The sequence below is a fragment of the Patiria miniata genome, unplaced genomic scaffold (genome assembly GCF_015706575.1).
Source record: "Patiria miniata isolate m_02_andy unplaced genomic scaffold, ASM1570657v1 HiC_scaffold_23, whole genome shotgun sequence".
NCBI lineage: Eukaryota > Metazoa > Echinodermata > Asteroidea > Valvatida > Asterinidae > Patiria > Patiria miniata.
Window position 1 is genome coordinate 3,996,397 of NW_024037062.1, and position 27,504 is coordinate 4,023,900.

The 27,504-nt window shown below is 38.9% G+C and overlaps 1 protein-coding gene across 5 annotated transcripts; it reads right to left on the minus strand.

Moving 5' to 3' along the window:
- Window positions 1–370: 370 nt before the first annotated feature.
- On the minus strand, window positions 371–27,211 carry LOC119731342. Of its 5 annotated transcripts, XM_038204521.1 has the most exons (18): window positions 27,030–27,211; window positions 21,340–21,503; window positions 20,116–20,208; window positions 18,802–18,936; window positions 17,105–17,218; window positions 16,275–16,354; window positions 15,197–15,302; window positions 14,393–14,450; window positions 13,486–13,580; window positions 12,891–13,040; window positions 12,265–12,427; window positions 9,520–11,187; window positions 8,881–9,052; window positions 7,867–8,387; window positions 7,753–7,824; window positions 6,027–6,036; window positions 5,320–5,372; window positions 4,208–4,343 (listed from the first exon to the last, which is right to left on the minus strand). In XM_038204521.1, the coding sequence occupies exons 2-17, from the start codon at window positions 21,487–21,489 to the stop codon at window positions 5,327–5,329; spliced, it is 3,633 nt and encodes a 1,210-aa protein (XP_038060449.1). In that variant the 5' UTR covers window positions 21,490–21,503; window positions 27,030–27,211; the 3' UTR covers window positions 4,208–4,343; window positions 5,320–5,326. The 5 variants fall into 5 exon arrangements, with proteins under 5 accessions (XP_038060447.1, XP_038060445.1, XP_038060446.1 ...); XM_038204519.1 differs by lacking the exon at window positions 6,027–6,036 and having other exon boundaries at window positions 371–4,343; XM_038204520.1 differs by having other exon boundaries at window positions 7,753–8,387.
- Window positions 27,212–27,504: the final 293 nt, after the last annotated feature.

Below are 27,504 nucleotides of genomic sequence, written 5' to 3' on the forward strand. Positions count from 1 at the left end.
ATTTTGAATTTCTGTTTGCATACACCCAGTAGAACCAATTCAATTCGAGTCAATGACCAAAAGTACATCACTTATTTTTAAAGATTGTTTCAAATATTTCACAATGATGTGGGCTTCAGGAATGTTCAACTTTGTTTTAAAATCACTACATGTAATAGCTGTACGACTCCTGTAAGTCTGTGACTGGCATTGATTTCATGTCTTAAAGAAACTTGATATGTGTATATACTTTCACTACCAAGTATCAATCCAATATCAACAAAATGGCACGTTATGTCTAGTCTGTTGGCTGTTGGATTTCAGAAGACATTAAGATTTAGAAACTTTACATTGTACAAAGGCATGAAGAATGAACTCAAATTCCAGCACATTTCAAATTGTCATTTCACTTTATTTTACTTATTTTAAATATTTATTACAATTCCCTTTGAGGCTAAAACATCTAGCAAAAACCTCAGTACTCTAAAGCCTATTATAATTGCCAAAGCAACCAGTTTCCATGAAAAAAATTATTCAACGTACTGTCACTATAAAATATAAATTCAAGAATCACCGATACAAAATGTTGTAGTTAGAAAAATAAATTTGGCATTTCAGAGCGAGATTAAATTTCAAACCTATGCAATTAGCAAAGCTATTAGGACATCATGCAGGACCATAGCCAGACAGGTCTGAGGAGTGCATCCTGTTAGAGCTTTTTTTTTAAATTAAATCTGATTTTTTTTTTAGTGTTTGACCATGTATGCATTCAACCAATGTCTGGATATTTTTTTTATCAAAGGACACATTCAAATTTAAGTAAAACGTTCTGTTGGAAAAAACATTATCCAAGCATAAAGAAATTTTGTTAAAAAAGATTCAAAATGGACAGCTAAAAATTAGACCACATAAAATGGGTGGCTCAGCACCCACCCCAGCCCTGGCTATGGACCTGGGGCCATATTCATGAAACCTTACTAAGCCTAGTTGCTTACTAAATATGCATGTAGTTGCTTACTAAGCCTAGTTGGAAACTAATTGATATTCATGAAACATTGCTAATGCTAGTTACATTCTAAGTTTCTTACTTAAGTTAGTGTAGATCCAGGGCAACTCTAAGTCACTAGTTGGCAACTATATCATTTTTTGTTGTGCCAGACTTGGCTTTTTAGGTGGTTTTCCCCCTCCGGTTGCCTTCTTGGACTTTCTCATAAGGTGTTGGCTGAGAATAGCCGCCCATGCATCTTTCTTTTTCTTGTTAGTGTTTGCATCCTTATGCTTAATTCCTCATACTTGTCTGCCATAATGAGTTAGAACTCTTCTTGAGAATAATTTGCCTTCCTTGCCCTTTTTACTTTATATGCAAATTGCTAGAGAATTTGATGTTGATTCACTTACTTGCATTACACAATTTTTTCCTTCTTTTTTTGCTAATCCACGCAAGTGCTGGACATGGATTAGCCTAATGCACCTGTATGTGTTGTCATCACATTCCATACATGCCCACTCCATCCAAAGCACCCAAATCTAGTTACTCAGGTATGCAACTAAATTCTCCTAGTATGTCACTAGTTAGCAATGTTCTTAGTAAGGTTTCATGAATAACAATTTAGTTGTCAACTCCATATTAGACTACTAGGCATTTTAGTATCCTACTAAGGCCTAGTTGGCTGCTAAGTTAGTAAGGTTTCATGAATATGGCCCCTGCATTATAGTCTAGTTACTGACTATAAGTATTGTAACCGGCCACTGATGTAATTGACTTGAATCAAGTTGAGTCATTCTAAGGCAGTGACTTGAGTCAGTCATTAGGCAAACAAGGTCCTGTGCGTCTGCCTTACTGAAATTGTGCAATTATGTTGAGTCAAAGTTTTGCTTGAGTCGATTCAAGTCAGGCATCTTGACATCGTGCTATTTTAGTTAGCACACGCATAACAAACTGAGATTAAATTCTGCAATGATAGTATGACACCGTACTAGGAGGCCCTGCTATGGAGTACCGAAGTGTGACATCATTTAGAACCAGAAAGTGTAGGGCAAACGAATGGAGTACGCGCGCGTGTTGGTTCACGGGCTGAATCACGTGCTAATGTCTTTTACACACATTTACTGCGTGTGACGTATTCACTCCGGTACTCCATGACATACACCTGCAAGCCAGCTAACAATTTGACATGAAGTAGGAACTGGAAAGTAGTCAATGCAAGTCATGACTCAATCAAACTTGAGTCAAGTCACTTAACTTAAGTACTAGACTACAATAGAGGTCATAAAACATTGGTGCTAAACAATTTAGAGTTTTGTTCAAAAGCATAACTTATCTTGTCAATGTATAATTTCAGTTTAATAATGGTAATTTTCAGAAAACAAAAGAAAAGAGAGTTCTTTTCAATCGTTTTCATTCATGTAACTGCAAACTGCTATCTACTGGTCCTGAAAAAGTACAAATGGTACGAAAATGCTCACTCCACCACGTCTCGACTTTGAGTACCTCAAAACAGACTGAGGCCAATATTCCAAGGAAATAACAAAATTCATAAATTATTATTTTTTACAGATAATTTATGCTAAAAAGTTATATTAAAAATAATAGGGAATTAAATTTGAATTTTGCATGAATTCAAAAAGTTAACCATTTAGTACAAACGTTTGTAAGATTTTCAAAAACAAACTATACCTTTGGTATAAAGTTCAAATATACACATAAATCGACTGTTCCTTAATAAATGTACTTATTAAAACCAAAATTTCAGCAAAATTATTTGTGCAAACTCTCTGATGCAACCTTTGAACCTCAGGAAATTGGGCCTAAATTGACAAGACTAATCTTTACATGATATTATTTGTAATGAATGTATATTTAAAATCCAACAAGGGAGCTTACTGCATTAATGCACACCTAAGCTTTGTTTAATCATTTCTGACCAAGTGTGGCTAATACACTGACCAAATGGGGACAGTTAATTCAAATCTCCACACACAATAGAATACAAATGACTGCCAAATAAAAGTATCTTTCCTCATCAGTTTTGTGCCTTACTTTGGTCATAATTCAATGTGCAAACCTGTAACAAGTTGAATTGTGCTCAATCTTGGCCATAGTTTAGGAAGGCATGGCCAATAGCTGTCATGTTTTCCACATTTCTCTGAGACATATTGAGTACAATTCAGAATATGAGTTTCACTTGGTGACAAATACACCAATGCGCTTACAAACATCCCAACTGGCCTTATATTCAATCTAATCCTCCAAATGAAACACAAACCTTTTCACAAATAAAAAACATCAGCCAACAATATGATGCAAGCATCCCAAGCAGGGACTAATAAATTAACTTTATGTACAGCTATTTCAGTGCAGAGAATTTTATGTTAGTCAAAGTGCATGTGCTAGGATGATACTTATGATCAAGAGGCATTTATTATGGCTGCGGTTAGGTTGCACATGTACTATACACAACGCCTGAATAAATCCCCTACATCTGATTGGTGAGTTGTTGATCGCGTCATTGAATTATTCATCCTAACGCACAGCGCGGCTGCACCGCAAAAATAGAAGTTCCATTCCACTGTAAACAGAACTTCCTTTGCACGGTCTCACTATTGGCTGCACTCAGGTGGCTCTGATGCTGTATACCAGTTTACAAGTTACCAATCAGATGATGAGGATTTATTCAGGTGGTGTACAAAACCAATAATGAATGTTTCACATTCGTGCAATGGAAAGAGTAATTTCATTGGAAATAGATGGGATGTTTCATTCCACTTGGTTTCGTCTCGTGAAATGGAACTTTCCATCTGTCACCACATGAAATTCTTACCACTGCACTCATAAACATTCCTTATTTGTATACTAATGAATACAGGCTCACATCTAAAATGTACAATATTCACTCTAGCATCAGCTGGATTACATTTTGACTGACATCAGAACAATTGACTTGGACTATCAAGAGTTCAAGTCAGATGTGATTATTCGAAATTGAACTGAAAACTATGTTGCAATACAAACCTTAGCATTTGAATGGAGGGTGTATCATTCACTAATACCAATCATGCTCTGATATCAACTCCTCCAGATTTTTGTCCATCAATGCATTGGTTTTGTCTATGAGTTCTTTATTGCCAGGGTTTGGATGACTGGCTGGCTTAGGTGTAGGGACTTCAGTACAATAAGCCTTACATGCAACCATGGACGGCACAGCGCTAGCACGACACAGTCTGGTACCTAGACTTGTCTGGCTGTCTAAGTGGCATTCTCTAACACTAGAATTAGTGAATGTTTGTGTACAGCTTGATATGTCGCTGTAGGTCATTGGAGTAACTACATCTGGCCTGAATGCACTACCTCTGGGTCTGCCATTCTGCAATTAAGACAAAATGAACCAATTCAGAAGTGTTTAATTTAGTCAGTAATATGAAAGTGTAGGTATTCTATATATTCAAGGCAAAAACAAAATATACACCTAATTGCTATACAGTTATATGCTGATGTGTCTTTTGTATCACATGAATTACAAACATAAAACACAATAGGAAATTCTGGGAACGACAAAAGAAATCTCAATCCTACATGAGTAATATTACGAGGTATTATCATGGACTGGTGGTTTCACAGGATGTCAATTATACCATTCAACAACCCGGTACATGATACTATGTTCAAGTTAGTGTGGAAATTCAAGCCAAACATACATACATGTACAGGTACAAAAACATGAAGTTTTTGTAAGACCACTTTTGTACAGACTAATTGGGTGATAGCCATTTTCTGAGGTGACACCAGGCTCATGCAAGAGGCGCTCAGGTACATGTACTAGGTAGGCACTCCAAGCTCCCTCGACCAATAGGGCTAACAAAATGCGCACGTGCCTCATCTTCAAGAACGCATGCGGCATGCGCGTCGACGTGGTTCCACCATAAAGTACTCACACAGCACACAGCAGTCAATATAGGTGCAAACACATCCATTCTCTGCTCTCACAGGTTCCCAATTTGTGACAAATCCTCCTCATGTCCTAGGACTGCAACCACACAGACTCCAATCTATGATCAGCAGAGTGACTTACACATCTTGAATTTAATACTCTAGACCACGAAGCATAAAGCTAAGAACGTTGCCAGTTGGATATACATGTATATTAAACTTATATATCCACCTCCGACTATCATTTACGTCCGAGGTTCAACAGGGTTGAAGTTAGTTTAGAATTCTCCATTATATAACTACATGAGAACAAATCCAGAAAAAGTAAACAATAAATAGTCATTATACTTATATATATGGCAGTATGTGGCAGTTGGGTTTCTGAATTAGGATATTCTTTTGAAGCAACTTACATGTACATTAGACGTATGTGCTGTGAAGGGCTGACTGAGACTCCTCACTTGGCCTGTGTCAAACAAATGCAGAATGAATGGAATACATAGATATAGAAAACAGAACTCACACATAATGCCATCAAGATCCTTGGTCAAGAAAGTTAAGTGTCTTTTTGATGAATGTCTTTTAAAGAAACACAGACTTTGGCACAAAACATAAGAATTCTATCACATTCCACATAGTATACATTGTCTGCTAAATCCTCCACCCATGGCCTAACAAGGAAAATGCAAAGAAACAAGCAATTCTTCCTTGCAGATGCATCATGGGATGGGGTATATAGGTCAGCAATACTAGATCCAGACTGTGACTCAACCAATCACTTACAAGCAGGAATTCTAAATGCTTTTCTTGTGTGTGTAATGTAAGCACACTTCACAACATGAACTGATTTCACAATCAAGTCACCGATTAAAACAATTCATGTGAAGACATTATCTTGACAGATTAACGCTAACATAGGAGCAACAATTGTATGTTGCGACAAATTTTAACCTTTTCAAACAATGGCTTTAAACACAGAAACTTATTACATCATGTGCAGTTATAAAACACAATGTATGCAACATGAAGCAACTAAAAGCAAACACACTGAGCCACAGGTGACAACGACACCTTGACCAAACAACCATTACTCAAAGGACCAAAGCAACAACTACTTTACCTTGTAAACTCTGTCGATAAATAGTCCATATGAAATGATGATCAGCAAGCAAAACATGGTTGGGGGAAAATAACAGAAAAATATTGCAACAAATAAAAATGAAGTGATAGGAACTTGCACTTTATCCAACACGAAACATGTAAAGACCAGTTCATACTTGGCGCAGAGGGAATGCACATGTCAAGTTATGACATCACGCAAAGTACAGTGTATTCACATTGAGAATTCACAAATGTTGAACTCATTTCAAATCGGGGCAAATGTCACAGCGAATGCCTCTCGCTTGAAGTATGAAGCAGCCCCAGATACACGTAGCTGTAGATGTGCATTGCTGGTGTTAGTCAGCAAGATATAGAGGATGTACAGGCATGTAACTGGCAAGGAGTTTGAACTGATGGTGGACAGCAAGCAAGCATGTTAGACATGCATTATGCAAATCAACACATCCACACTTGCTCCAGTGTTGAACTCTGCACATCCTCTATACATGGTATGCTTCTAAACATGTTAACATTTGTTCAAATAACCATTCATTAAATAACCTCAAACACGTTTGTCTACAGTGTACTTTTTATTAAACGACCTCAGAAAATACAGGTGTGATAATCAAATGTTTATCGAACGATTTCTACTTCAGTCCATTATGAGTCAATCACAAGTCACGGGATGAATGCTCCTTTGACACTGTGTGGGTTTTGAAGATGAAACATGTACCCGTTGTTTTTTTAAAACTCTACCTTTGGTGTACATGCGTGCGTTTAAATTTGACTGGCAACTTACATGTTTGAGGTATTTATGGATGGAAATGCAAGTAACAGCCTTCTCAATGCACAGCACTTATGACTGAATGAAGAGGAAAACCCTTGGCATGTACATAACCAGCATGCAAATATGCAGGTGCAAAATAACAAAAACACTGAACATTTAAAAACTGTTCAGTTTGCAGCAAAACGAATGTTTGTGCTGATCAAGTAAACTGTGAAGATGATGACTGTAAATCAAGCAAACAGTGGCATTAGTTTATTAAAAGTGGGGAAATCTGGCCCTTACCTTTTTGTGTCCCAAAAAAAAAAACCTCATATTTTGGTTCTTAGGCAATTCAACCCTTAACGTGACCACATTTCTCAGTGTTAAATACTGTAACCCGGAACATGAGGCAAATCCTGCATATTTTTATCAAATGTGGAAATTTTATTTAAAAAAAATAATAAATAAAGATTGATTGGAACCTTTTTTGTAAAGTTCTAATACCAAAACTGTTTGATCATTTTCAAAACCCTTCAATGAGTTGCTGAAAAAGGGTTGAAAATGCAGAAGTTTTAGGTGTGAATATTCTCAAGGCACATTACATGCCTTCCCTTGTTTCCCCCTTTTCTTCCCCTCTCCCCCTCTCACACGCCCCGCCCCCTCTTTAAGACTCTCGTTTTCCTGTAGAGGTGCAAGTCACCTGTTTCATCTTGCCACTCACTGGCTTAATCCTTAATCTGACATAATCCTTTTAGCAATTTATTTCTATTATAAGTTTTAGTATTTTTAAATCTTTGATACTGTATATCTTGTAATGTTCATATTTTTGTTAGCCAGTGGAAAAATGTAATAAAATAAAAGTAGAAAAACATGCTTTCAAAACTCACTTTGCACACAGTGCATTTCGTCATTGAAGGGAAACCATTTCAACTTCATTCAATTGCTAAATCCCATCCAAGGTCCATGTTACAGTGCTTACCATATGTCTGCTGTGTACCAGTCACATTGTTTCTCCGTGTATCTTCATGCATGCCTGGCATGCCTGGCATGCCTGGCTGTGTTACGCCGTTTCTTCTGATGTCTTCATGCATGCCTGGCTGTGTTACGCCGTTTCTCCTTGTACCGGTATCTTCATGGGTGCTTTGCCGTGACATACTGTTCATTCCATCTTCACTTCCATGTATGCCATATTTCTGCCATGCACACACTGGTGCTTTCTCAGTATTCTCACCACCTAAGAGTTGAGATGAGTATGAGAGCCAATTGTTGGCAACGTATGATTCACGTCCAGCGTTTTGATTCCTATTGAGGCTTGTCATCCTGCTGTGGGCATCACATGATCTTAAGTTGTCAAGAGTCTTCCTGTCATTCACAAACACATCAGCTGACATTCTAGACCTAGGTACATGTATGTGTGTGTGAGTGACCTGTGATTGGTTGGGTCTCATAGCAAGTCCACCATAATTCTCTTGCTTGGCAGACTGTGAGCCTTTATCTTGCATGTACAACTCTTGAAGCTGCTGCTTGAGTCTGTCAACTCGACTGCTGTCATCAGAAGCTTCTTGTAAGTTGATGAGATTTAAATCTTTGGCCACTAATGGTGGCTGACTTGGACTGTGAACAAAGCACAAAGAAGAGTGTCATTTGTTAGGACAGTTAACCGGCAGTATCGGCCCAAGACCCCTATGAACTAGTCGGTAATGGTAACAAAAAATCATGTTAAATCATGTAAACAAAAACATAAATTAGGGCATCAAACCAATGTTCGGCTGAGGGAAATAAAAGTGCTTTAGATATGATCAGATATTTTTTTTCTGAAATCTTAAAATTTCCTAGATTTTGCTTTACAATTCAAGTCACAAGCATTGCTGCAAAAAGACATGGGTGACTGTGCACATTTCCATCACCACAACCAATAGTATTGTTTAAGATTTTGAGCAAAAAGGACCATACCACCATATATCAGAAACGATAAATGAATGTATGTGACAAGTGTACCGCATGTACATGGGCATAGTACCACTTCTGTATGGGTTTCTTATTGTGTTGGCTGGATTAGTCGTCGTGTATAGTATTAAGGATTGTGCGCATGACAAGAATTGCTGACCTGGCAGGAGACGTGTCCTTCTGACCAACAGGATAGGCATCCAGGTCACGTAATATAGTCAACCGTCGATGAAGGTTTCTGGACTGTAGCACAGCAGTGTTGTATCTACTGTGTAGTAACTGTCGCTTCTGAGAAGATATGCCATCCAGTTTCAAACATTCCTTTAATTTGGCTGCAACAAAAGAAGGTACGTATGAAAGTAAACTGATTAAAACAGTGCACAAATGAACAGTAGCATACAGCATTTCAAACAAATGTCCTAAATTTTGTCATATGAAATATTTTGATCTCAAGAGCATAGGGATAAATCTGGCACCGTCAAGTTCCAAGAATGTAGTATTGTTTTTTTGTTTTCGGACAAGAACATTTTGAATCATTATTATGGGCAAACACCTATTTAAAAAAAAAATCAATCAGATAAAGTCTTAAGGCCAATGAAAACAGCTCTCCAACAAAGTTCAACAAGATTCCCAAAATTTCTGAAAACTTCTCATAATCTCAACAAAACCTTGCACTCTTGATTTCTTGGGAGTATACTAACCCTATCTGGTCAAATTTCAAATTACTGATTTGAATGTTAAAAAAAGAAGCATGTTTTAGATTACTGTCATTTTGTTCCCGTGTTATTGTTATACTTACTAACTGATGCAGTGCAGAGAGCTAGAGCTGTAGCTAAGTCACCAGCATCTCCCTTCAATCTAGACTGAGCCTCCAGATCAGCACATTCAGCACAAATCTCATCACAGACAGTATCCACATCCTGTAGCCCACTCGATGCTTGGTAATCATATCCGTCTGTTTGCATCTGTTGAGTGGATTCTCTTGCTGTATCCACACTGTCTAGTGGATAGCCTGTGCGTGTAGATGTAGGTGTCTCAATGGAATACACACTACCAGAGCTGGCACTGGATCGATCTCTGCTTCGATACCCAGAATCTCTGCTTGCAACTGAATCTCTGTTTTGAAGACTCTGACCTGACACCAGGCCTCTTCTGCTTGTTTTAGGATCAACGCTGGTACTGTGGGAATTGTCGGTGTGTTGTAACCCCTGACTACTTGTATTTCTAACCAATGATTCAGACTTATCGTAATCCCTGTCTATCCTTTGCATGTTCCTCTGCTTAGCTTGGTCCTGATTGATGTTCTGCTTGTCTGGCTTTAAGATACTATCATAGCCATATCGATCAGTTCTTGCTGCCAGTGATAACTCTTGATCTGATGTGACTCCATTCCTGCCCTGCTGTGACTGATGCCCATTGCTACTCCCCAATGATACATCACTGGTGCTAGACCTCTTCTGCTGGATATTATTCTTGATAGCGCTGGCCAGTATTCCTTCCTCGGCCAATGCAATGTTCTGCACAGACACTGACTTACCAGCTCTCAAATCAAAGCCTTGGTGTAGATTGGGTACACTGCCAAACTGGGCCTTGGTTTGGTTGGTTGGAAATCCCGCTATTGGAAGAGCCTTGTGGGGTGGCATCATGTTAGCCAACCTATTAGTCTGACCACTGATTGGTTGCCTATCTGGGATGCTAGTGGGCACAGTGCGTGGCTGTGAGTCCGGTAGTGTACCGTTACTAAATGAGCTGTGACGCTGAACTGTATACTTGTTATCAATATTCCGCCTTGACTGGGATGCAAGGCCCATCGTATGACTAGGACGTCCACTCCAGGATTCATGTCTCTCCAGTTTCTTAGGATGGGGCATTTGGGTGACAGCTGTCATACGATGAAGAGGATGAGTAGACCTGTCATTTCTATCTCCTCTTGGGACAATGGGAGATGCAACATGCATGTCAGATACCGGGAAACCTTGAGATCTAGTAAGTGACACATTGCCAGTGACTTCCTCACTCTGATGTGGATAACGTGAACTCATCATCAGATCATCAGCCAAGCTATGGCGTTGATCACCTTGCATCTTTGTTCTACTCTGTGCTACTGATGATGAATTTGGTACAGTACTGGTCGTATCAGTACTTAGCTGGTTAGAAGTTAGAGGCTTCTGAAGGGTCCTGTAAGATCCTTCATTTTCGCGTACACTGGTCTTTCCAGCATAACTGCCTGGGCGTTTGTGTACTGAAGACTGACTATTTTGGCTTGTACTATGCCCACCATCCCGCCTAGTCTGTAGTTTCTGCACTGCATCATGGCCAATCTCTACCACATGTTTCTGTCCTGGTGCTGCTGTATCTTGGCTTGCATAGACTGGCTTATACTCCACAACTGGCTGCATTGGCTGATATTTGCTCAAGTTTGAAGTGCTACGAGGATCACGTGCAGGATGGGCTCTTGAATTTTTGTCTGTGGAGAAAGCGATAAAAAAAAACTTGATGAAGGTACTGATCACATCTTATAGAGAAACAATACAAACTGGTATGTCTAATGTGAAGCAATATTTCCTAAGTACACCCATATTTTGTTTATCTTTGTTACAATGTCTTCAATTCTTTGAAGGCTGAAGAGGACTAAATAGCTGGTGAGAATGTCTACTGAACTACTAGAAAAGTAATCTACACTCATTGTGTCCGGACAATCCAACAAATAAAAGTCCTGATGAGCAAAGGAAGATGTGATAGAAAACTTGCAAGAAAAATGAGAGAAAGAAATGTGGTGCATCCTCTGAAACAAATTGGGAGACCTTCAACATAAACCAGGATAGCTGAGTCGGTGAGCAGGAATACAATGATTGGATCCTGCTCAACCCATCATTATATCTGATGGTTGAGTCCAGCATCAGGTTGAATGTTTCAAAGCTGTTTCATTGAACCTTTCTTCCTACTGACAAGCTGAACGCAGCCCTATGTTTTTCCCAGCCTGTTGAATCAATGTTCCATGCTTGAGGATTAAAGACCAAGTACAAGATGAGATACAATTCCTACCCTTATTCTTGGAATACATAACTTCTGGTGTAACTGGAGTTAGTTTCATTTATTGTTATACTTGTTTCTAGTGGGTCCCTCGGTAAGAGATGAAGAAGGAAATTAGTTTTAGAGGTGGGAGGAAAATCATGGATTAATATTCACGGGGAAAAAACCCATAATCAGCAGAGACTGAACACCCACAGACATGTAGACCCTGGGCAGAATCAAACCTGAGTCACAGCTGTGGAAGGTGAGGAAAGCATCACTAAATTAATCTGATTCTCCCGATGCAACACAAGTATGTGTGGTCCTCTCTAACTTTCTGAACCTTCGTACAATGTTGCCTTCAGACCAGAGTTTTAGTCAAAACAATATAAACTGGAGGTTTTTTTACCAAATAAATTATTTAAGCAATCAATAAATGATGTACACCTGCATCAGATAGGCCCAACAACTCAATGCTTAAATGTGTTGCATTGTTGCATGTGAGATCAGATATAGAATCATGACAATGTACCTGTTGGACTCTTGAGCTGTGTGTAGCCAGGTAGTACTGTGGATTCCTTAGGAGCCATTTCTGTAGGTACTGGGGTGCCATCAGGGTTTGCAAATAACAGTAGCAATGGCTGTGAGTGACCACGCTTACATCTGTTCACAACATCTCTCCAATTAGGTCCAACCTTCATGAAAAATATAGGAAAGATGCATAGTAGATAGAGATAGAAACCTGAAGACTAGCATAAACAGGTAAAGACTAATCTTGAGCCTGTCACGATTGATTCTGAAACCTGCACACACAACAGAACACCGTTTGGTCAATCGCACTATCAGTGCATATCACATGTGCTGAACTTTAAGTAAAGTGCACATTTGTTTTCCTACTTACATGTATGCAATGGTATGGCAAGTACGACATGCAATTTATAAACAAGTTTGGGTAGTAGTCAACTTTAACCCAACTTTAACAGGCATAGCTTAATGTTCAATTGTCCTGTATGTACACAAAATCTTGGACAATCTACAGATTTTCTTCAAAATTTACCAATGCAGTAACTTTTTGTGGTTTTGTTTTAACCGTTGCCAGAACTTTCTGTGGGTTTAAGAAGTGTGAACTAACAGTGTATTATCCTGAAACTCTGTTACCTGTTTGACCGTTGCATCATCAAAGTACACCCAGAGTCTCAGTGCTGTGTTGTAGAAGAACGTGGAGTAGTGTTTGCCATAGTATGTTACCACGCCAACCAAATGAAGGGCAGCTCGCTTGGCTTTTTCATCAACTACAGAATTAAACAACTGAAAGCAAAAAACGACAACTACAGATTAAACTCTTTGCTCTAAATTTTTTTTTTTTAGTCATCTTCAAATGAACCTTGTCTCAAGACAATCAAATATAAAGATGAATGAATGGGAAGTATTATTTCTTTCATTTCATGAGATTCGTTGATGGCACAGATGTACAGTATAACAATTCCATTCATTTATGAGACTAACATTTACCAACCACAAAAACCAATATTGTAATTTCAAGTCTTCTGAAGTACATGAAAAACATTGTCATAGCTTTGAAACAGGTTTTAACAAGTAACCAGTAATATTAAGGAAAGATATTTTTAAAACTCATCAGATCTGGGTAATCGTTGCAAAAGATGGAATAAACTTAACAAATTTGTGAGCATCACTTTAGAATCATCTAATCCCATATTCTTAACTAGAAGGCTATAACTATTGGTTGTCTTACATCAGGCATTCGTAGTGATGTACCAAGACACTGGATGACGTCCACAATGTGATCCTTCTCTGGACGATCACTGTCCCAAACCAGGCCAATAGCAACTGCAGGGAAAATATGGATCAACAATTCAGACATTCAGCATGGAAGGGGGTTGTGCATAGTATTCCAACATTAGCTAATAGTGGTTCAAGGTGGAGTAGACCATTTGCAGCTATCCAAAAATTAACAGACCAAATCATTGTGAAAAAGCTTATTTGGTTACAGATAGTAATGACACTAAACTCCCTGTGAAATTATTCCTTCTGGAATGCTGTTATTTTGAAGAAAACAACAAAAGAAGGTCATTTCCAAAGATGTGTCAAGTGGCACATTTTTGGAAATTTCCGTGAATGGCAATGCGTTCTAATGTGTAGTTGGTTTGCAATTGGGCAAATCCATGAATGGGTGACAACCGGTTGAATGAGAATCATGTCCCGAATGCCGATTTCAGGATTGTGGCATGAGAGGGAGCAATTCAAAATATAACTCGGCAACTTTGGAATTGAAGTGGAGATCCAGAATATTGTGTTTATGTTTGTTCTGTTTTCTTGAAATATACAGCACTCACAAAGCTAAAACTTCATCAGGTTGGTTATTAAGAATCTGCCTTTAGATTTTGAGCACTTTCGTTGGTTCAAACCAAAAAATGAACAAATTACAAATGGTCTACTCTACCTTTATTAAACTAGCCACACAAATAGTGCCTGGGGTGCAATGGGAGGGAGCCGGAGGGGGAGGGGCACCCAATGGGTTTCAAACTATAAAATACAGTTTTTGTTCTCCCAATAGTTTTAAAACCATCTTTACTACAATGTCAACATTTGGGTTTGGCCGATAGACATATTCAACACCTCGATAAAACATTTACACTTACCAACATCGGGGCAGTTCATGAGAACCCTTCTTATGTTGATCTTCTTTCCACATTCACTCTAATAATAAACATACCAAGTTGAATCAAATTAAAAGGCTTGTGACAAAATTCCTAGGTAGCTAGGTAGGGAGGATGTCTCCCCTCATCCACCACCTTGCTCCCATCAGACATTATCCATGTACACAAAGCATGATGTCATTTCATATCACAGCTTTGATTTCTTCTAGTATCTGCAAAGCAAGTTCTATAAGGAATCACTCCAGTTTCTCATCACAAACTGAATTCTTACCCTGATACCCTGTTGCTTATAAACCTTCTCCCTTCATGCGCAGCATCAATATTTCTACTTTGTGAACTGTTTCTTCATGTTTCTGAGGTTCTTTCTCTTTCCCTTCTTTGTGTAGCCCTAACCTACGCTGGTCTGTCCACCAGTCAATTGATTGGCTATTTTCATAAGCGTTGGTGTAGCGGTATTTCCTTACCTTCCACTGCTGTGACTCGGATCTGAATCCCGCCTGGGCCAACATGTGGATTGGCTTTTCAGTCCCTGCCTGATTCGATGGTTTCCGCAGAATATTCTTCTGGGGTTTTCCTCCCACCTCTAAAACTGCAACTTCTTCTCTGTAAACTGTAATGGTAGTTTGCGAACTACAGTGCTAAGGCGCTTTTGAGGAATCCTTGGTTTCATTACCAGAAATAAATATTAATTTTAATAATAATTATTAAAGAAAACAAAGGTGCTGAAATTATATCTCAACACAAGAATGAAAATAGTTTGAGCAAAGAGAATGCAAGCTGTCTTACCGGACAATCTCGGATGTCTCCTACTGCTCCTGCATTCCTCAACACATGACCAAAGCAGACAGAGCTACTCCAATGGTGTCTCTCTCTTAACTTCTTGGCCTCGGTGCTACAAAGATACATGGACAGACAAAACAGCAGAACGTTTCATATTACTAAGGCTGGACCTGACTAGTGACTATCTATGAATGATAGGGCTTGTTTGGCCCTATCTGAGGTATTTCTTAGGGCTATACAGAGATCAAGGTGTATCTAAAGCAACATGCAAACCACAGCCTGTCTTCACTTCAGGAAGGAACTTTTAGCGGTGAAAGTGCACATTAGAAGTTCTTCAGTAAGTTTTTTTTGTATGAGACCAGATCCTCCAATATGGGTCTGGAAGGACGTTATTTTTACATATCTGTTATTCATAGCAGTAGAAACAGCATATTACCCAGTATGAAATCTTAATATATACGTGGAAATATGTATGAAATCTTAATATATCCCAACATTATGTGGGTGAAGTTCCTACTGACCTGTGCACAAGATTTGTCAAAAGGTTGTTATTCAAAAGTAGTTTTAACTTGTGACTCATTTTGTTGGGTTGGGTCACATACAGGGTGAGTTAAAAAGAAAGTGAACTGGATTAATGAATTCTTCCCCTTAAAAAGCAATCAAATTTAATACACCAATGAAGCATGTATTGTGGAAAAAAGAATCACTGAAATTGATCCATGCTATCATCAGATGCAAGTTTTACTAAAAGAATCCACTTTATAAGCTGCCCATGCTTTGAGGTTATTCACCTGAGTGAGAACCACAGATTTCACACAGGCACTCAAATTTAAATGAGATTTCTATCATTTGAGTCAAGTATGAAACGTTATTTTTACTGTCAGATTTGTGTTTTGTATACAAGGAACAAATCAAGTCTTTGTTTTTAAAAGATGATAGGAATTTGGTCTGTTTTCCTGTGCAAATTTCATTCATTCATATTTTTTTCTAACTCGGTCACTTCCCTTTTGATTCATCTTGTATAAAAATTAACAATTGGCAGACATACATAAACATGCTGTGCAAATACTAAGCAAGTACTTACCATATAGCAGTACAGGAAACATAATGTACCATTTGAGTGAAGGGAAAGGGCTCTGATGTAGCTCCACATGTACAGACACTCTGTCATCAAACATACAATTGATGCCAATGTAAATCAATTGTGTTGTTAAGTCCATCACAAGTCAAATCACAAGTCCAGTCACAATGAACAGGGGATGAACATTAACAACAAAGTCTTTGACACGGTTCATGTAAATAGCTTGTGGCTTGACTTTGAGGAGTGATGGACTTGTCAGGTCTTGTAATGGATTTGAATATAACACGACTTGAAGACAGTTCATCATAACTTGATCGCAACAGATCAGCAATTTACGCAGGCATGTACATGTATATAGACTACAATCCCATAAAGTGGAAAGCGTCTCAAAAGAGGAATTAAGATACAAAACAAGACATTTAAAAATAAAAATATTTCTAATTGCATCTAGTTTTTCAAATAAACTGTACAATGAGACATTTGTAATCAACACTCTTTGCAAATCTAAAGATTTTAGTGTTAATGCTAGTGAACTTGAGTATTATTATATATTCCAGTAGGCAAGAAGGTTCTGTTGATTTTTTTCTCTGTACTTGCCAGTTGGGTCATACCAACTGATATAGTCACAGACTTCACCTCGCAAACATGTGCGCAAACATGTGCACAAAGAAAAGCCAGGATTTCAGTTGGTACCTAGGCATCCATACCTTAATGTTTTGTGAAGTTGTCAATATACAATTTGTCTTTAATCACACCATAGAACTGTTAACATTATTTTCTTCAGCAAATATTGCTGATTTCAACACATACATGTATTCATGTGGAATACTTACATGTTCAATGAGTGTCATAGCAAACTTGCGATGTGGGATGCAGTATTTAGCATCACACAATTCCTCCTTGATATCATGGGCAAGATGAAAGTGGATGCGAGTCAAGATATTCTCCTGTGCAGAAAAGCAATCAGCAGGAATAGTGAGGGATATTTAGAGTGCGGTAACAGCCATTTTGTTTGACACATATCCACATACATACACATTTCAGTGGAAAATTGATAAACATACAAAAACGAAGTTGGCATGTCTGAAACCCAACTCTATTTTGGTCCTTATTCTATTTGATTTAGCATGACTCTGGAAGGCTAGTCAGAACGAGGCATTACTGACTGGATTGACTTGACATAGACAAATCATCAAAGTTATTAGATGACATGGGAACACGAACAAGTTGCAAAAACCATGTTCACTATTTCCTCACTGTTCCCATGTTACTTTTCCTTTGAGAAGATTCTGCAAATATCCAAACGCCAAAACCTCTGACTTTTACAATTTTGCAAATACACATTGTTAATTTACTCCCCTTCAGATTATTTAAAATGCAGAGCCACAATATAGCAGAGAGTGTCCAATTCTAACATAAATGTAGATCACCCAAAATTGAGTATATACTTCCGATGTCAGGTCAGTTGACCAATTTAGATTTAGATGAGACATTTTAAAGGAACATCTAACACTAGGTTCAGACAGGCGTTCCAGAGTCGCGCCGAACCAAATGAAAGTCTAGATTTGAATTAAGTGCGTCCAAAGTCTGACGTCTGAAACAATTAGTATTGACCTGACGCGCTCGATGGCGAAAGATCGACTGTTGGAGTCGTTAGAATGACTCAGGAGCGACTTGGTTTCAGACGTCGCTCTAGTCATGAGCCGAACTCAATGCAAATGTATGTAAATGTATGTAAATAAGTAGTGACCTTCAAAAATAAGGACTGCAGGCAATGTGTTTAACGCGCGACGCTTATAATTTGAAAGTTTTCTTTTAGCAGATTTAATCCTTTCAAACACGAGATTTTGATGTCGTGTTACAAAGCAAAAACTTACTGTACGTCCCACTGTCGCCCCAATACAACACAACATACATTTTTTTTAAAGCGGAAAACCGAGACTTCCAGTATCCATGTTGTACAGGCACGGCGCAGTCTTGAAATACAAATTCTTCGTACGTGGCGTGACGTGCAAGAGATAACGCGAGCGCACATGGCGTACGTGCTAGCTGTCTTCTTCGATACACGCGCATTTCGCGCAGTACGCTCTCAATCAGCGTCGATGCATCGATTACGTATTACCATCGACGCTGCATGTACATGTATTAAGTTCGCCTGTCTGAAACCAAAATTCTAATAAGGTCGACCAGGAGTCGCGCCTAATCTATTTGGTTCGGCGCGACTCTGGAACGCCTGTCTGAACCGGGGGTAAGTAAGACCTCTGTGATCTAATGAACACAATGCCAATTATGGCACCTTAAAGACACAGCCCTTGTAAATACAGACATTCCTTCTTCTTATGTGAGTGAAGTTTACGGTGGGTTTTTCCACACCTCATCTAAAGAATACCAGAGTGAAATTGGTACCAAATTGCTGTCAAAGGTCTTGCAAAATTGTCTCTGTTTGAGAAATGGAAACACTTATATATTTTTTTTAATTTTTGATATCATATATTTTGTAGCCTAATAATTTGTTGCTGCGTATACTTACGAAGCATTCGGCAGCATCATCCATACAACCCAGTTGGAAGCGATGTTCATCTTGGAATGCTACAGCCATTGCTTTCCTGAGTGCATCGGGAGGAAGGGATTGTTTCTCACTGTACCTCAACTGAGTAAATAAGACCTTCAAGCAAACCACAAAGCATACAAGATTAAAACTTTGCTAATGTCACTAAATTTGCCCCCCAAAAACTTTGAATTGATTTTGTTTAATACACAGTGCCTACATTGTATCTTATATTCAGGTGTCAAACAAACTCACATTAAGAAGGGTGTGAGACTTTGCAGAAAGCCCTTAAATTGCACTACTTGTATAAAGAATGTTATCACAATTATGTCAACTCACAGCTACACATTAACCTCCAGCAACAGCAAATTCCATCTCAACTATCCAAACAATTCAACATCTAGCAGGTTAACAACTGGGGCAAACTGAGGGCAAACTGAGGGCAGACTGAAGGACAATCATGGCTCCTATTCTCCCTAAGCAATATTAACCCATAATTAAGCACTTGTAATACATTGTATTACATTGTGCTTATTCTTTAACCCTAACCGCCCTGAATCCTCCAAAATCCTTTTTGCAAATTGGAGGAATTTGCAGGATTGAGGTTACATGGCAAAAGTGCGTTGCTGATTTCGGAGTACGCACTTGTGTTGTTTATGCTCAGCCTTGCATAAATTTAGTCCTTGATTATACTTGACATCCTCCGCACTGCTCCAGGATGTCACTGCCTCTGCCTCAGCCTATTGACAGGCATAGCCGGAGGATTTTGCAGGATTCAGGCAGTGGTCATCCCTCCATGGACCATATTCAAGAAATAACGGAGGAATTTGCAGGATTGAGGCTATATGCTATTTTTCCATGAGGCCAATTGGAGGATTTTGCAGGATTGAGGCTACATCCTAGCAAAAAGGCCTAGGGAGTTAGGGTTAATAAATCCATAAACCCTACAGTGCTGGGGCCGTTTTGGGCTGTACAGGGAGTAACGTGCAGGGTGGTTTTGGGGCTAACAGGAACTCATTGGTCAAAACACTTGGACACACTGTTACACGAAGAGACCAATCCATCAGCCCTATCCACTGCACACCCATGGGCTACAACACTTGGGCCTCTGCAGTACCGCACTGCATGTTCAACACAGGCACGTCACATGTCAAGCATGTCAGACATTTTGTGGATGCAGGTTGCACATAAATCACTGGGAATCATACATGTACATTGGTCTATTGGGCAGTAAGTACGTAGAATCTATACATGTGCATACACTTCCATGGAATTACAGATTTGAAGATTGCTTACCTTTAATGCACAAAATATGCAGGCTTTACCCATGCAGGCATGCCCTCCCATCTCCCGAAAACTCCTTCGAAATACATCTAAATGCCATAGTACCTGCAATCATGGAAACAGACAATGTCAACATTCTCAGACTTCAAATGTCAAATACATTGCACTAGACCTACAAATACACGATGCTAAACATTGACTGCTATAAGTAGCCCGACTCTATTACAGCTGTGAAATATGCATAAACCATGTAAACCAACCACTGAATACAAGTTATGTTCATGAATTGTATTCTGTTTTCATTGAAGCATAAGAAAACAAGTAAAGCAAGCATTGCAAATAAGTTCAATTTCTTTTATGTAAACATGAACAGCTCTTTGCACGATATTGCTACACTGTATACTGGAAAATGGCAAGGCTAAACATGCATACAGTGTAACAAAGTCTCTGTAGTACCATCACTACGTATACGTACATGTACATGTACATGTACATGTGCATTGTACGTGTACATGTAGGGTGCTTACTTGCTGCCTAAATATTACTTCAAGTATCCTCTCTTTTTGTACTCAATGTAAAAAGGGCCTATAAATGTGCTTTAATGTGCTGTATGGAAAAATAGAAATGTACGTAAGAAAATGAGGGGGGAAAAAGGTTTCATATACGATTAATGACGAGGCCAAAAATTTGTGTGTTTGGGGCAAGGCCCTAAAAAGTATAAAGGTAGGTAGGAATATAATTTAATATTGGTAACTTTTTGTTTGCCTGTCAAGCGTTTATTATTATTATTATTATTTTTTTTTTTTTTGGCATCAAAAAACACATACAAACAACAAACATAAAAACAAAACAAAAAACAAGGAAACAAAACAAAAGCCAGGGGCATATGCCTGGAATTTAAAAAGTTTCCCTAAAAACTGTGGCCGGAAGGCCTTCAACTCCAATACCTCTGGCTACACAACTACATGTATAAAATTGTATATAAATCTATAAAAATCTATAAGAATTTATTAACAATAAACACATAATATTCAAAATGGCAGAGGTTTAAATGCTAAAAAGTTAATGTCCCCATTTATACAAGTTTACTTTGTTAACAATATTCCGTTTACCTCTTTAATTGTTTAATTAACCAATAACACACACAAACACTTTTACATTTTTAATTTTTTGTCAAATGTGGCAAAAAAAGTTCTTAAAACTTCAGACATATGAGATGTACATGAGCATACAAACCTGCACGGCACTGTTTAGGAAGCAGTTATTTTCTCCAGGAGCATTGAGTAGACCTTTAGAGAATATGACAGAACTGGTGTTCCTTGGTTGCCATACACGAGCTGTTGTTTGTTTGCTCCGACTGGCAAGACTCTGATATAAGCTTGCCATTATATTACTCAACCCTGTCAAGAAAAAAACACAACATTCATTAAAATCCCAAGTGTTACGTTTTACATGAAAATGCTGATGAACGGCAGAGTAGGCATGTCTTTTCCATTTCCTTCAGTGCACCAAAACATTTCAAAGTTTGATTGTACTCACTTCTCTGTATGATGTGGTTATAGACTAATTTAAAAGCCATTGTTTAAGTGGTGGCACCACGTCTAAGCGCATGCTGTACGCGTTCTAAAGGACAAGGCTGGCGCGCTTGTTGGTAACCCTATTGGTCCTAGGAGCCCGGAGTGCGTGTGTACTACCTGAGCGAGACAAGGGCAAGCCTTGTTCCTTCTCAGAAAATGGCTGTCGCCGGATTAGTTTATAATCAAAATGATGAAATTGTAAAATACATTTATTCTCTTTTTCAAAGCATAAGATTTCCTTTTCTGTAATTCGATGTGTAACTAATACTCTCTTCATGTGTGAGTAAATCATTGAGACCCAACCTCTTGCATACATGCTTTTTAGTTCGGCGACTTTAGCTAGGCCTATTTAATATTCCAGACAAACTAGACGGTTAGATTTTACTTCCGCACTTAGTCTATAACCCATTCATTTGTACTTGAAATATGATCCACCAGTGCTACAGGAGAAAAGTTTGCTGTAAAATACGTATATGCGTGCAAGGTACCATAAGACCCTCCAAGCTGGTGGGAAACTACACTCGAGACAAAACAAAATTCACAACACCAATGTAATGATTTCATGTTGCGAAATATTTAGCAGTCATGAAATATTTTGAGATGTCGTGAAATGAAGTATTTACATATTTGATGTCCCTTTAGGGACACCATAATTAGTGGAACTTTACACCTAGCCAATGCTACGTATGGTACTTTCATTCCTCTGATCAATAAATGCATTGTCTGGCATCTTCTGCTGTATCAATGCAGTAAGCCACTCAAGAAAGTCATTGTGGATTGAGGTTCCACTGCATTATCAAAATGATGCAAGTTGCTAGGGTTACACAAAGGAAAGTATGAATTGCTTGTGGTATTTTGTTGGGTCATTGTAAATTCATGACCCAAGGATGATAAAGTGGTGGGAATAAAGCTTTTATGTACTTCTTTCCTAAAAGAAGTATAACCAAATAAATACAACAAATACAACGTAATGAACATGAGCGAGTCTTGTTATTCTACTCAACAATGAGCGCCAGTAAAATAGCGTCAACAGCAAACTTATTATGCACATTTCTAACTGATGACATCATTAAACCAGAAGTAATGTGTAAATAAAATGTCTTTTGAAATCTATCGATCCCTAAAGGATGCATTTGTTCAAATAAAATAGTTCTGCGCTCCATCCCCCTGCGTTTGTAACAAAGAAAAATGCAAAACCTCTTGTTTTTCTGGAATTATAATGTCAAATTTTTCCCTGAAGATTAATTTTTGTACATTTCTCACTTGTACCAAAGCAAAAGTAAGTGGAATTTCTCTTCAAATATTCAACAATCCTACGTGTATTCATGGGCATCGCCAGGATTTTTTCCAGAGGTAATTTTTTCGGAGGTGGGTGGGGGGACATTTGCCCACCCCACCCCCATTGACACCCCTGTGGACGCCCATGTTGTTAAATGTGCATTAAATTAACAGCAATATGACTACACGCCTCTTCTTTTTTTTCCTTTTTCGGGGTGCTTTTTCATGCCCCCCTCCTGGCGACGCCCATGCGTGTATTACAATGTATAATTAACCTGTCCACATTATGTCACTCAATATAGACAAAAATAGCTCCAAACTAAATATTGCAAAGAAAATTCTTCACGATTTACATACTAACATTTAAGGCAATACGTTTATTTATTAATTAAATGAATTTAAAGCTCGTCAACAAAGAAGTTGTGCCAAGCTTCTCCTCTACAAACGAAAAACGGCATTATCATCCCTTTCTTCTGAGTATCTTCATGGAAATGTTTTCTTTTTGCCCTTTTCAACATCTACAAGATCATCCTTGTGGTTTACATGTATGACCCGTTGCATTTTTTACAACAATATCGAAGACACTCTTTTTATAATACTATTCACATCATTCTTGTTGGATTTAACCATTCAGTTCATAGTCTGGTTCCAAGAGCCAAAGATTCTCACGTTGAATATTGTCAGGTCAGGGAACCAGACGGTCCTCTGCCGTAACAAAAGCCACTGCATTTAATTAATGCCCACAACATAAATTATAATTTTATCATCAGATTGAAAACAAAAATTGATGCGGGCAGATGGCTACTTTTTTAAATTTCTTTTTGGTGTGCAATTCTTAATGCTATGGGTTCCGTGCGCTAACAGAAGAGGGCGTGTTTTTACCACTTTGAGAGCCCCTTGGACGGCACACCGCGCATGCGTATGGGACTGCTTCGCGCACAAAGTACGCGCGACTTATTTATCCTGAATGTCTACAAAGCTAAGCCGAAGCGTCTTCGCGCGTGAGCGTCAGGCGTTGTCGGCGCGAATACGTTCAAATTTAACTTGTGATGGTCTCGCAGACTAATCCCCGCCCCCAATAACTTTGGATCATTCGAAATATGCAGTGGATGGACTGGGAACCAGTCCACCGGCAGGTCACCCCCAACTCTCCTTTTCTGGCCGTTGAAGGGTTACTTGTGCACGGAGCGTACAGCACAGTGATGTACAAAACGTACATGTACATGTCGACTGCACATGCATTCAGAGCACGTCGCAAGGGCCACAGGACCAAGAAGGGGAGCTGTTGCAAAGATTTTATGAGATATCAATGCCAGAAATCTCCTTCAGTACCCAGTGTCAATGATTCTAGACCAAATTTATAAGTTGCCTGAAATGGTGTACATGTAAACTTCTGACAAAGTGCAGGAACTTGTCCCGAGCGTGTTCCATCATTTTTCCTTTTTACTAACTTGTATTACGGAATCGCCTCCAAAAACAATCGTAATACATTAAAAATCGCCACTGAAACAAGGCACTTTTATCGACCAAGAAAAAAGATCTCGCCTTTCAAGCATTAAAAACAAGCATGTATGTATTGATGATTCACTTTTAAACATGCAATCCCAGCTTTGGATTAACTGTTAGAGAAAAGAATACATGTACTTGTACATCACGCACGGCCATTTGCTCATTGTTGCTCGATCATACGTGTACATTGCGTGTTCAGTGCGTGCTGCGCAGCAGTGCACTGATATACCGATTCCCATCACCAAATATATCCACAGGTAGAATGCTATAAGAACAGACAGGAACTAGCTGCACTAGGCCACAATGACGACGACCAATCCCTGCACACGTGTTTTTCAAGGTTTGGCAACGATACGTAGTTAATAAAAAAAAGCTTTCAAGCAAACATCGTTTCACATTCCAAACTTTGGAATGTCATCAAAATGAAGATTTGTTAGTCTGCAAACTTGATTTCTCCTTCCTCGTGTTATTTTGAGGTTTTTACGCCCATACATGACAACGCGGCGTAAGCAGCGTTCAAACCAGTGACACTGACATGACTGAAATAAACATTCACAAGTCCTCAAAGTAGCATATATCTAGCAGGCTGGGTGGGTTTGGCAGGCCGCGTTGCAACTTATTAAAAAACAAATTGAAAAATAAAACATAAAATGTTTAGCAAGAATTCTGTATGGCCATCACACATTCGCCGCCATCTCCACTAGTTTTTAATATAATTCAGGTTTCAAAGGGATTCTCTTTATGGGCCGGGGACAAGGCAACCATATCCTGCCTTCAGTTTATTGTGTGACTTTTCTGCCAGATGCCTCGATAAAGGAAGACATCCTATGTCTCAAGGCAAATTCCCCTAGGACCCATTTGCCATCTACAAGGCGGCCACATTTGTATTTACGGCGTCCGAAATCTTTCCTGGTCCACTGATGGCTTTGGTGCTATACTGCTGGACTACATGGAGGTAAACTTCGTGGCAATAGGTAAACCAGTCGACAACAGTCTCACTGCTCCAGACAGGGCTCTGGAGTGCTCTGAAACGTGCAAAACTAAATCAGGCCCACTTTACTCACAGTTTAGCCAGCAAATTTCTCCAGAAATTCCACTGGGGCAAAGAAAATATCCTCAGTATTTCACCAACCAAGTTTGCAGACTTAATTCAATTTTTAAAGGAGACTTTTCTTCAATATTTTGCACATGAGAGGGAAGTCAAGTGATTTCAAAATGGGGCTAAATACTAGACTGGTACATGTCCAACCATGGTCCAACTATTTGTAAAGACTAACCTCTTCATTCAGTGTCAATAGTCTGGTGGCTTGACTATGGAGAAGTGTGTAGTAAATTAAGACTAGTTCCCGCTTCGTGCCACATGTTTCTTCAATTCTTTTGGTATGATTGATTGATGCAGTGCTGAAGCTGTGTTGGACTGGTTGTTTTAGGTGCCAGTCTATTTTCTTGTTTTGCATGCTTTTAATACCTTAAATTTTGGGACTCTCATACACAAAATTGAGAGTCCCAAATTTTCGGACTATCACTGCTCATGCCCCTGTTATAACTGGCTTCTCAAATTGCTGCATCGTTGACATCCATGCAGCCCAGCAGTATGTCAGAACCAGGTTTTGTCGAAGGGCAATCTACTACTGGCGAACCAACTGCCACAGTGGATATTCAAGTTACTGGAATAACTGCTGCATGATCTTTGGATTCAAGACGCTCTGTGGTGCGATCTGAGGCCATATACTATTTCTGACCACTTTAAACCCTTTTTTTTTTAGCAAAAGGCTGAGGGCCAATCGGGCAGGGGCGTAGGTAATCACCGTCAATCTCACGTACTCGTCCGTAATGTACTTCCGGAGTGAATGCATTTGGCATCATTGTCGGCGTTGCCAGGCAGGGGAATTTTGTTCACCCGTTCTTGATACCATTTTTGTTTGAGACTACCAATTTAATGAGTGATGTTTGATCGATTTCTGCTGTTCACATGTTAACAAAATGAGGTTATGAACCAACCTGAATTTCCCCAGACTTAGTTTTTGGGGGGTTTTCTTTACTTTTCTTTGTTTACGTAAAAGAACATCGATTACGGGTTAACCATAACCATAACTGCAAAACATAAGGTTACATGAATAATTTCAAAACAAGAAATTTGCAGGCGTAGATACCGGGGTAAGTAGTTAGAGTTAGGGGGGCTACAAAAAGTCACTTTGGAAAATTCGACAAATGACAGTCATTTCCAAAAACTAAAAAGCAAAAGTCATTTTTGAACGGAACAAGTAAAAAAAGCGAGGTGTCCTAAATTAACAATTACCCTATTTAGGAACAAGACCCGTTAACTTCACAATTGCCCATTCGGTTGACAACCGACACATGTGCACCCATCAACTTCCGTCAAAAAATAGCAACGGCGCTAGGCCTACCGCATACCGCGCCGGTAGTAATTCCAAAATAAAGAAGTGTGGTTTTGTTTTGCTGCTTAGCACCAGTGACCACTACACGTCACTCTAATTAAAAACTGTCTTAAAAAGCGAAGTATATGGTTCAGTTACTCACTCTACACTTTTGCATACTTACCAAGAGCATCGAGCAATGAAGAAACGGTGAAATTGATAATATTTAGATGATTATTAAGAGTTAAAAACTAATGTAAGTAGGCCTACACATTGTCGTTCCATGGTAAATGCGTGACATTTGACATTGCGTACGTCGACGTGATTAATCCAAACATTTGTATGGTTGCCCCAATCGGACATTCTCGGTTATTTCACCGGGAGGAGGCGATTATTTTTTTTCTGCAACCAAGTATAGTCCATTTCCACAATGCGCATGCGTCAGTTGGTTGGACGGTACGGTTCTTTACGAAAATGAATATGAAATTAAGTTCATCGATCAGGACGTGATTAAACAAAATTAAGGAAAGACAATTCACATCTGGGGGAAAAAGACAAAAATGTACTGCATAACAATGAACCGTTCCAAACATCTCGCGACGGCAAAAGCTGCTCCTGGCGTATCCCTAGTAGACTTGTCGGGGGATGTGGATGGTGTA